General features: G+C 45.6%; 1 protein-coding gene across 1 annotated transcript; it reads right to left on the bottom strand.

Annotated features, from left to right (window-relative positions):
- Nucleotides 1-3,735: 3,735 nt before the first annotated feature.
- Nucleotides 3,736-11,435, bottom strand: LOC114581765 (sulfotransferase 1A1-like). Its single transcript, XM_077917135.1, has 7 exons — nucleotides 10,764-11,435; nucleotides 7,520-7,648; nucleotides 7,322-7,419; nucleotides 7,098-7,224; nucleotides 6,244-6,338; nucleotides 4,747-4,927; nucleotides 3,736-3,925 (listed from the first exon to the last, which is right to left on the bottom strand). The coding sequence occupies exons 1-7, from the start codon at nucleotides 10,942-10,944 to the stop codon at nucleotides 3,813-3,815; spliced, it is 924 nt and encodes a 307-aa protein (XP_077773261.1). The 5' UTR covers nucleotides 10,945-11,435; the 3' UTR covers nucleotides 3,736-3,812.
- Nucleotides 11,436-12,144: the final 709 nt, after the last annotated feature.

The raw sequence follows: 12,144 nt of genomic DNA, 5'->3' as shown, positions 1-12,144 counted from the left end.
CGCACCAGACCATAACACGCATGTAGTTTTTAGAGGAGGAAAACAAGAAAAAAAAATTCTAAACGAAACAGTGGATGTATGATTTTTGTGCTTCATGCTGTGGCCACAGACATGTGATCTGACGGTGAGTTTGGGGTAGCCCAATGCAAAAATCCTGAGGATCCATGTGGATCCATACTTTGTAACCACGTTTTAAGTGGGGAGGGAAGGAAAAGCACTCAAGGGACAAGGAACACGCATGGGGTGTGTGGAGAAGGATGCTGCTAATAATGCAGGCGATGGGTTTAAGGGCAGAAGGAACCAGTGTGGGGTGTGTGGAGAAGGAGCTTTTCCGGGAGCTGAGCGGGGAGGAGGGAGGGAAAGAGCACTGTTGCTTTAAAGGAGCCAACCGGACAGCAGCCGCTTACAGCAGTGTAAGCAGCTCCTCTCTCCCGTTTTGCTCCTTCTCTCCCTCTTTGCTGCTTTACACAGCTAATGGCGAATCCCCTGCAATCCAAGTCCTGCTCATGTGCTCAAACCTATCCTGTCTATCCTGCGTAATTTCCCCCTCTCCCTCATCCTATGCCCTCCTGTCCCCAGCGCGCTCAAGCAGCCAGCGGATCAGGGGAGACGCTGGGAGACATGCATTTCCCCCTCTCCCTCATCCCGTGCCCTCCTGTCCCCAGCGCGCTCAAGCAGCCAGCGGATCAGGGGAGACGCTGGGAGACATGCATTTTCCCCTCTCCCTCATCCCGTGCCCTCCTGTCCCCAGCGCGCTCAAGCAGCCAGCGGATCAGGGGAGACGCTGGGAGACATGCATTTTCCCCTCTCCCTCATCCCGTGCCCTCCTGTCCCAGCGCACTCAAGGAGCCAGCGGATCAGCTGAGACGCTGGGGACGCGTCATTTCCCCCTCTCCCTCATCCCATGCCCTCCTGTCCCCGGCGCGCAGCCTCATTGCTCCATTTAGAGAGTGCGCAGACCTTTGCTAGCTGAGGCTGCAGCAGCTGTTGCTGGCTACGCAACGCTTTTAAAAGTGCCTGCTGGCTTTGAATTGCCTGCCTCCTTCCGGCTCGCTATGGCTCCTGTCTGTCCCTCCTCCCGTGTAAGCAGCTGCTGCCCACTTTGCTGCCATGCCTCTCTTTCCCTCCCTCCTCCCCGGCTCCTCCGTAGGTCGCTTTAAAGCAAACAAAGCGAGAGCCTCGTAGAGCGTGTAAGCGGCTCTCGCTTTGCTTACTTTCAGAGAGCCCCTCCTCCTGGCTGTAAAGCAGGCAAAGCTAGAGCCTTGCAAAGCGAGACAGAAGCCCTGCAAGCGGCTCCCACTTTGCTTAACTGACGGCAGCCATGGCTCCGGTCCAGTGCATTCACCCCATAACACGCACTGGCATTTTCCCTTACTTTCTAGGAGCAAAAAAGCGCGTGTTATGGAACGAAATTTACGGTATAAGCTTAGTTACAGACCGATTTACCTTTTTTCATATACTTTGATTACCTGGGGCCAAAGAAGAGTCTGATGCCAATTTGCACATCATACTGTGATGCAACATTGACAAGCTTAGAGCTGGAATTTTCTGTAATAATTTCCCCTTCCTCTCCACTTTTCATTACATTAGACTTAGCAACTGATGAGAGAAAGCATCCCAGCCTAAATTGCTCCCCTGCCTTTATGAGCAGCTTGAGCTTCAGAAATTAACAAGCTGAACATGAACAGAATAACGTATGGAGAGCAAGTTGCTGTCAAAGCCATTGGGAGAAAGTCCTGTGAACCTTACTGAGGGCACAATGCTATGCACAAAAACCACAGGTCCAAGGGCTTTCGGATTTCATAAAAGCTTCCCTTTACTAAAGCCAGAACTTGAGATTTGCCGCTGTCATTCATTTATTACATTAATCTCTTGCCCTTCCTTCTAAAAGAGCCCAGGATGCTATGGTTCCTGTTGTCATAAGCTCATTGGTTCGATCAGCGCATTAGGTGGATGTTGTTCCCAGCCCAATCCCTGATCGGTTGCCACTGGTGCCATTTCCAGGGATGCTGTGGGCCTGTCTGTCATTTCTGTCCCATTTTCATTTTATCTGGTTGTGTCTTTAACTCCCCCCCCCCCCCGGCCATGCCAAAGCAGAGCAACCACTGAATAGGACAGCATACTGCCACAGCCAACGTGTGAATCTCAGACAGATCTGCCGGGCTCCTAGTTCAACCTCCTATCACCCAAAGAACCCAGGTTCCTTGCTGTCCACTCCCACCGACTCATCTCCTTTTTTGCACATGCACACTGTGTCCACAATCATTGTTAACGGTGCCTACATTTATTACAACCAAAGCTGAATGGCAAAAGAACCTGTTGTGTGCCTTGATGGAAACGGTTCCAAGAGGGGCAGTTTTCTTTCTTTCTTTTCCTATTTATTAGTTTGGTTTCACATATTAAAAATGACAGTCATATCACAACCCATTCCAACAGTTCAAGATTCCCACGAATCTCTCTGGACTTCCCACCTCCCTCTCTGTGGGTCCCATTGTCAAACCCTTTCTGCTGCATCTTTTATATTCATCCAGATTTTTGTAGCACCATTATATCCATAGTTCTTGTTACATTACAAGTGTTATTACAATCCCGCTAACTACTTTAACTGTTTACAGTGGTCTCCAAGGTATGTTATAATCCCCCCCCCCCATTCCTTATTAAAGTTTTGATCTTCCTTGTTTCTGATCTTTCCAGTCATTGTTGCCCTTTTGGCATAGCCCATCAACTTGATCTGCCATTCTGCTATGATAGGGACTTTGTCTTCCTTCCATCTCTGGGTTATCAACATTCACACAGCTGTTGTTGCATACATGAACAGTCTTCTCTGGTCCTCTGGGATTTCAGCACCTACAATTCCTTATTAAAAAAGCCTCTGGTTTTTTTGGGGAAAAGTTACTTTAAACATTTTTTCCCCAATTCATTATATATCATTTCCCAGAATGCTTTTATCACCTTGCACGTCCACCACATATGATAAAAGGTGCCTTCTTTTTGTTTACATTTCCAACCAATATTTGTACTTTTCTTATACATTTTTGCTAACTTGCTAGGAGTTAAATACCAACGGTACATCATTTTCATATAATTTTCTTTCAATGTATAACATGCTGTAAATTTCAAATCAGTTCTCCATAACTTCTTCCATGATGAAAGCTGAATATTATACCCCAGATCTCGCCCAGTGTATCATTGCTGATTTAACCTTTTCATCTTTTGTATACCATTCCAAAAGCAGTCTATACGTTTTAGAAAGTAATTTTACAGTGTTGTCCAACAATTATTTTCTAAACCTTGAAGCTTCATTACTATCTTAAAAAAATCATTTAATTGATGATATTGTAACCAGTCAGTTAATAAATCTCATATCCTCAAAATCCTTCAATTTCAACTGGTGTTCTGCTTCCATTAACAGGTCCGTATATGTTGCCCAGTCATTTCTCATATTTACATTTTTAAAGGATATTGCTTCCAGTGGGGAAAGCCACCATGGCGTTTTCTGTTCTAGTAAATTATATTTCTCCCATACCACATAAATTGATTTTCTTACAAAATGATTCAAGAATCCTTTATGCACTTTTGCCTTTTCATACCATAGATATGCATGCCAAACAAACCTATTATCATGACTCTCAGGGTCTAAAATATTCGTGTTTTTTCAAATTATCCATTCCCGAAGCCAGCACAGGCAGTATGCTTCATAATATAACATTAGGTCTGGTAGTGAGAAGCCACCACTTTCTTTCGAATCTATTAATAATTTTTATTTTTTTTCTTGGCCAAGAATAAAATACAAGAGGGGCGGTTTTCTGAGTCTATAATACATCCCGGAAACGCAGGGTCGTTCCTTCCATCTTGTGCCGGTAATCTGCATCAAACTCCTCTCTTTGAGCCACTGTGAAATAATTCTTCCAGTCGCCAACTTCACCTGAAGAAATTCAGAAGCAGAAAGAGAGAGCTTCACCCTGTGACCACTTTGAAAGATGGCATCCTCTCTCCTAACATAGGGGGTTTCTGTGATAACTATTACTTGCCTTTCTTTTTCTTTATAATTATAAAGGACCTTTATATTTACAAAGGTCCTCCTTTGGGTATCCAGCACAGTGCATTTAGGTTTTGTACATATTACCCAGGTTGTGCCTGAGCACATATGTTGTATTACTCTACCTATGTGTATCTGCTCAGAAGTAAACTACATTGAGTTTGGTGGGACTTCCATGTAGATATATCTCAGATAGCAGCCTAGAGCTCTTAGGACAGCCTTTACCAAAGGTGTCATGGACTTTGAAGAAGCACCAACTCAGGGTGAAAAGGAGAAACAGGCTAAGAGGAAGACACATTTGGCAAACCCTCACCGTGATCAACTCCTGCCCAGAAACCTATGTCCCCGCTGTGGAAGGATGTGTGGATCCAGAATTGGCCTCCACAGTCACTTACGGACTCACTGTTAAGACCGTTTTCATGGAAGACAATCTTACTTGGCTACAAGTGATCGTCAAATAAGAAAGCGCTTGGTGACTACACACTTTGATTCCCTATAAAGTTAGCAAAATGCACTTCAGACCACCACTGGAACATTCTCTGGGAGATACATTAGGCCCAGACTGCATAAAATATTACTCTCCCCAGTTAAACTTCACTCCACTTCCCAATTATACCCTTCTTTGTGGGGAAAGGGGGAGCAAATGAAGTTGTGTAGCAGCGAACAACATCTTTTGAGGTCTTCAAAGACTAGCGTCACTTACTCACCTTTCCTCATAAATCTGCCTTTTGTCTTGTCAAAGATGGCGTTGGGGACGGTCTCATAATTTGTCATTGGGTTCTTCTTCATGGTCTGGAATGATGCGTGGTGGACAATCTTCTGAAGGGCGTCCTCAGGCAGATCAACCTCCAGGAAATCTTTCACGCGACGGACCTCGCGAGCCAAGTCCTAGCGGAGACATTCAGATGGGTGTGAATGGGAGTGAGGTCACAACAGAGCAACCTGGTACAGTGGTGCCTCGCAAGACGAAATTAATCCGTTCCGCGAGTCTTGCGGTTTTTTCGTCTTGTGAAGCACGGCTATTAGCGGCTTAGCAGCTATTAGCGGCTATTAACGGCTTAGCGGCTATTAACGGCTTAGCAGCTATTAACGGCTTAGCGGCTTTAAGAAAAAGGAAACAAACTCGCAAGAACTCAAGACGTTTCGTCTTGCGAAGCAAGCCCATAGGGAAATTTGTCTTGCAGAACGACTCAAAAAACGGAAAACCCTTTCGTCTAGCGAGTTTTTCGTCTTGCGAGGCATTCGTCTTGCGGGGCACCACTGTACTGCAATTTGCCTGTAAGCTCCAGAATGCCTTTGAGGTTCCTGAGAGTGCGGGAAGGAAACACTAACTGTCTGGCTGGTTCTTTTTCAAGAAGCAAAACCCAATGGTCTCTGGATCCCTTCCACATTTCTGCACTTGATAAATTTACTTTTGCATCACATGCCTGTTTCAAACACACTTTTTTTCAAGTTGTGCATCAAACAGCCTTGACCTGGAGGCAGTACTGTTAAAATCTCACATTTCTGAGAGCAACCTGAGTGAGGAATGTGCCCTCTGCACATGCTGGGAGATTTGTATTACTTCCAGGGATGGGAGATCAATTCGGTTGAGTTTGCATTTTAATGCAATTCTACCTAATTTGCGCTTCTTGAAACAATAAACGAATTGAAATGCAGCTCTGAAGTTCAGACTTCTCTGAATTTTTCAGGAAAGCGAGCCAACAAAAAAAGGTGTACAAGAAATGCACATGTTAGGGGAAAGTATACATAAATGGCTCAGGACCGCAATACCTTAAGGACCGCCTCTTCCCTGGACTCCACATTCATCATCTGAGGCCCTTGTTTGTGTGCCTCCTCCACGTGAAGTCTGGAGGGTGGCAACACGAGATCGAGCCTTTTCTGTGGTGGCTCCTCATTGGTGGAATGCTCTCACTGGCAAAGCTTCATGCTCCGGCACCGGGGGGCAGGGCTGGTGTGCGCCCCAGAGTTGTGGCATGCCGCCTGCGGGGGCATGGCGCCCAGCGCAGGCAGGGGGCAGCCACGATGGCACCCCACCGGGATCGCGCGGCCAGGAGCAGTGCGCTCCCCCCACTCCTCTTCTTCCGCCAGTGAATGCTCTCCCCAGGGAAGTTCATCTGGAGCCTTCTTTATATATCTTTAGGCACCAGGTGAAAACATTTCTCTTCAACCAGGCCTCTGGCTGATTCATATTCTACACCCACCTCTTTCATGTCCTCGTAGAAGAGGTACAGGATACGGTGCTTTCCTTTCTCATCCCAGTAACGCCGGACATGGTCATACCAAGAGCCCCAGGCAACTGAGAGACAAGTGAGATAAGATGTAACAAGGATTAAGTCTGTCACCTAGTTAAAGGAATCAATTAATCCAATGCAATCCCACAGTACTCTCCCATCCATGTGTACTTAGAAGAAGTAAGTACCACTCCATACAGGGGTACCTATTTCCAGGTATGTAGCAGAGCTGGGAAACCGGTGGATGTTGGGGGACTCAGCTCCAGCCAGCATGACCAATGGCCAGGGACGATGGGAGGTAAAGGCTGCATTGTTCAGTTTTCCTGACATTTCCCTAACCTTTAATTTGCACGTTATAGTAAAGGTTTCAAATGGCGTTAAAGGCACTTCTAGAAATCTAGCTGGGTAAAGCACAAGATCTTGTTATTTGCTTCCGGAAAATAATCTGTTTGTAAGACAGGAATCCTCTCGCAAACCTGGAAGTTTCTTACAGGAAAGGGGCGAGATGGAAAATGGGTGCGGGCCAATGAAAAACCAAGGGAACCTGCTTTATGTGAATCTATAAATTCCAGGAGTCCCCAGATATTTTCCCTCTAACTTGGTGGCCCTCAACTGCTGTGGATTGTGACAGCACCCTGATATAAGGGGGATCGCAGTGCTGTTGAGGTTCAAGGTGGGTCTCACAAAATTCAGTTGCTGCTGTTCTGATTCATTAGACACTCCCTTCATCATGGAGAGGGAATCAGGGCATTTTCTGTACCCCACCCTCCCCATGCCCAACAAGCACTAATTATTCAAGATGAGCTTCTTCTCCTAGAACTGACGTTTGCCCTCCATGAATTTCCTCACATAGCCATCCCACGGCCCAGGGTCTGGCTGCGTCACGTTCATCTGGTCAAAGAAGAAGTAGGAGACCAAGTTGTCCTTGGCATTACGAGCAACATAGATTACCTGCAAGGGACCAGAAGGGAGAATGGTATGAGGTGGCATCGGGGCAGGATGGAGGGGTGCGGGGGTGGCAGGAAGGGATGAGGCAAGCAACACTTACTTTGCATTTCTGGTCCCAAAAGCTTTTAGGAACAAGCTGGAAGGGGAGGTGGGTTTTGATCACACGAGGAGATGGGGTATCTACCAGAATGCTGACCCCTAAGGAAGAATCAGAGAAAGGGTTGGATGAGTTAGTTCGCTGCCTGTGGGTTTTTTTTTTTTACAAGCGTGGCTGCATGCCTGGGTTCTCTAGGCTCACCTGAAGGCACCGGGGGTGGAGAGCAAATTTCTAGAAATGGGATCCGGATGTACACAGGAGCTCGATGAGCTTTTTCCACATCGCCGCCGTTAAGGACCAGGTCAACAATCTCTTGAATCCATGTGGTACCTGAAAGCCCAGAGGTACAGTAAATATAGAGATCTACTAGAACCTAAAATCCCTTGGTGGATCTCACCTATAGAAGCATTAGCTGTGAAATAGAAAAACATGAAAGAAAATTGGGCAACATACAAAATGTTATTAGAGGAGAAAAATAATAAATTGGGATTTATTTATTTTTAAAGTCCTCACAAAATTGAAGTTGGTGTGAATTTCTCCTAGTACATAAACATACTTTGGCATGCAATTTTAACTAACATAAACATTTTGGGTATGTTATTCCACTAATATTGGCATTTTGAGTGAACTTTGCCCTAGCACAGGCGTTTTTCCACATGTTACTTGGTTGGAGACCTATATTGCAAAATTTAAAGAAGTGTGAATTTGGAAGTGAAATATACTCAGAGTCGAGTGTGGATTTCATGCTCTTTATTCCGCTCATAGTGGTGAGGAGGAATGGAAATTCCCCTGAAATGTCTGCTTTATATACATTATTTACACAATGGGCCCCATGTGATTGGCTAATTCTGGGATTCTCCTGTAGGGCAATCAGGTTGCAGATTCACTTCCACCCGGAGTTCGATTGGGTGGCTCCTGCAGACCAATCAGACTGCTGCATTCTGGATCCTATTGTTCTAGGACCAATCAGACTGCTGCATTCTGAATCCTATTCGAGGACCAATCAGACTGCTGCATTTTGGATCCTATTCAACCCAGTACATAACAGGAAGGCTTATGTTATCAGCCCCACAAGTGCTGTTGGGATCCAATTTGGCCCAGACAGAGGAGAAGGAAGAAGTGGGGGACTATACCAAGGGAACCAGGGGTGGAGGAAGGGCATCTCCCCTTTCCACTCTGGCTTCAGCCATTTCGGAGGGGAAATAGGGATGCCAGCTCTTGCCTCCGACCCTTCAGTGGAGCAGAGTGTGTCCGTGGAAGCTGAGGAGAGCTTTTATAAGCCACGGGGAATGGCTGAACAGGAGGAGGCAGCCTTGTTACCCACAAGAGAGCTCATGCTCAGCATTCTTGCAAGGCAAGAGAGTCTTATGAGTGAGTGTGTCACACCTCAACTTTAAAAACTTGGCGGGAGGAGTGGGGAAGCTTGTTGGGACATATTTGTTGCTCAGCCCATTTTGGAACTCCCTGCCCTGCTGCGAATTCCCAGCTCCAGAGGAGCGCTGCATCTGAATAAAGGTTTATTTAAATAAGTAAGAGCCTCAGTCTATGTGTTTTTGGGGAGCAGGAGCCGGGACAAGGTGACTGTGTTTTGCTTCACCTATTGTTTCCAAAAGTGCTGACTAGGCAGGTATACCTTGAATGTGAACTGCATGGACTTTCTCCCTCATCCATAGTTCAAACAAACACAAAAGCATTTGCCCACGTTGCCACCCCCTTGTTGTAAATAAAAAATATGCCCTTTTCCCTTACGGGGTATCCAAGAGCCCATATAGAGTCCTTACATAGGTTCCCTATTGGTAGGAGAGAATAACAGAGGCCAACCAAAGAATATTGAGAAGCAAAGCAGCTCATAACCTTGATCTTTATTGATCTGTTGCAACAGGGTGCTCCCCTCACACGCAGGAAAGGAGGAGGACCCAGAAAAATGGCATGCAAGGCCTTATAAAGACTTTTGAAATTCCCATCCTGTAGATCAAGACCACCCCCAGAAACATTATGCATACATCACAGAAGGGGTGTAACCTAAGACCACCCCTCGGATACATCCCACCTACATCACAGAAATTTAAATGTTGTTTTTCTCTTGTCCTTGTTTATCTCCTGTCTGGCAGGTTCCTTGATTGGATTTATTGGGGAGCCTGGCCAGTCTTTTGTAGTGATAAATACTTATTCAAACACAAACATACCCTTAAGATAGGATTTGTGAAGGAAAAGACAATGGGGAGGCTTTTTCCAGTTTGACCTTGCAGAGAAAACATTTGCTCAGTTTAGGAATCAAAATGGTTCCAGGTTGGCCTTCCTGTGCTGATCTATGTACGTGTGGTTATGAATATTGCCATACCATAAAATTCCTATCACACCCTCTAACGTATAACTCTCTCTAACTATTGGCCATGCTAGTTTGACCTGTCCAACAGCATCTGCAGGGCCACAGCCTTGGTTCACTATCCCTGCTGTTGTCCCCCTCATGCCTCTGTTACATTTTTTTTGAGCAGGTACAAAAAAACTAAGCAACAACATGTCTGCTACTTGTTTGTTCCACTTATTTAATATCCTTCTCCTCAGTCCTGAGGGATTACAACACTCTTGCAGTAACTTAAAATACAAATAAATGCTATACACATTGCACAATGAAACCAATTTTTGGATATGTTTATGAAATTAGCTTCCTTTCGGAAAGAACATGTTTACTTTTTGGTGCTTTTAAAGCCATTTCCTCTGCCAAGACACATATTTATGTAACTCCCTGAGAGACAATTGAACAACCCTACAGCAAAACAAACACATGAAACCAACCTAAGGAAATAAACCTCAATTTCTGCTTCCTTTCTCCTGATTTATTGGGCCCAGTGCATTTCTTCACCAGAGCAGCAGTCACCAGGATGGGCAAATCTGTCAATTTTGGTTTCTCTCCGTTTCTTATCTTTCCAGTCTTTCAGTTCTCCACATTCCCATGTCAGTTTGCTGTGTTGTTGTCATTTTAAAGTCACCATGAAAGTTCACCAGCATTTTAGTGTGAAATTCCTCCATGTTTTTGTATAGAATTTTGCCTAACATGCACATTTTTGCATAGCAATTTCTCCCAGAACAATGCATTTTTCTATGCTGTTTTCACTCACACATGCATTTTGATGCATATTTTACCTTTCGTATATTCATTTTTGTACACATCAGCTGGCTGGATAATTCTCTTCCAAAATTTGAAGAGTGCCAAATGTTGGTTCAGCTTTAAAGGTGACCCGAATATAATTTCTCCCTAACATTTCCTCCTTATTTCCTGGATAACAGGAGAACTTTGAGGGTGCTTTGAGGTTTGTCTCCTTGGTCTTCCCCCACCCCACCCGTTTTCTTGGAGGGGTGGCACCTACGATTGCTATGGCCCTCCTCCTTCTGTTTTTCCTCCTGCAGTCGTACACCCCGCCTGCTCCCCTTTCTGGTGTCTCACCTGCTTTGGGGTAAGTTGAGAGAAGCAAGTCATCTGGCCGCGCCTGGAAGTTTTCAATTGGAGCCCATTGTTGAGCAATGGGCTCCATCAGGGGGATCCCATGGACCAGCTCCAGCGGAAACCTCCGGAAAACATCCCTGTGCTTGTGCAAGAAGTCATTGTAGTCTGTTTGGTTGGCCATGGTCCGAGGTGCAAGGGTTGTGTAGCCCTTCACAAAGAAAGCAGCAGCCTCCCAGGTGTTATTCTCTAAGAGGGTTCTCCACTTCCACTCCACAACTGTGTTTCTCTTCCTGCTTCCAGGCACAGTTGCTTCCCAGCCTGTTTTATTTCATCACTCTTATGCAATCTAAAGGGCAACAGGCGAGTTCCTCATTCAGGAAAAGTCCAACCCCAGGAAACAGCGTTGATTTTATCATTTCAATCCAGCCCATTGTTTTACCAGCCAACAGAATGGCTGCAGGGGGTGGATGGGTGGAGTATAGGCAGACTGAATACTATGCTTTTCCTCCCAGAACCTCCAATTTGTTCATTTTGTCCGCTGTTTGCTTAGATCTCAAGATTTCTCTGCAAGTAATCCAAGAATCTTGGCTGCTTCTTCTACCCTCAGCCTGAAAAGCCTCTTTTCCTCTCGCAGGAAATCCAGACCTCACACAAGTTCTTTCAAACCACAACTAAACTCTTCCCATTGCCTGGTGGAGGGATTTTATCGGAGTCATTGGCTTTCCTGCGTTGAAATTCTTTGGCTCAGCACCAGACTGTGTAATGTAGCAGGACCCCACCCCCACCCCAATCATTCTGTTTGTACAAAGTTCACACACACTCACACACTACATACGCCACATTTCTGTTATAAATTCATAGAAAATCAACCATACATCGGATTTGCACTGTTCCATTTTTATTTTACTCCATATGACAAGAACTAACAAAGGGGGGTGGCTTGGCCCTGGTCAGCCATAATCCCTTCACTGTCTCAGCACATCTGCAGGAGCCCTGCCCAGATGATCCCAGACAGAAGACAATCAAGATCACAAAGAACTTGCATATGGGAGTGGATTCAGCATGGACTGAAACAAAGGACAATGATCAGATCTTCCCTCAGGGGGCAGGAAACTGCAAACTCCCCTTTGTCTCCTGGAAGTGACTCAAGGGGTAGGGGGGAAATGAGGAACCAGCCAGGTGACAAGACACTCAGGTTACCACCAACTCCTCCCTCAACCCCTCCTTTCTGTAATGTATGCATGATGTTTCTGGGGGTGGGCTTGACCTAGAGGAGGGGAATTTCAAAAGTTTTTATAAGACCTTGCACACTATTTTTCGGGGTCTTTCCTCTCACCTGCAAGTGAGGGGAGCACCCTGTCGCGACAGTCTTTCTTCAATA

The sequence above is a fragment of the Podarcis muralis genome, chromosome 13 (genome assembly GCF_964188315.1).
Source record: "Podarcis muralis chromosome 13, rPodMur119.hap1.1, whole genome shotgun sequence".
In the NCBI taxonomy this organism is placed as follows: Eukaryota; Metazoa; Chordata; class Lepidosauria; order Squamata; family Lacertidae; genus Podarcis; species Podarcis muralis.
This window is presented reverse-complemented; position numbering and strand designations above follow the sequence as displayed.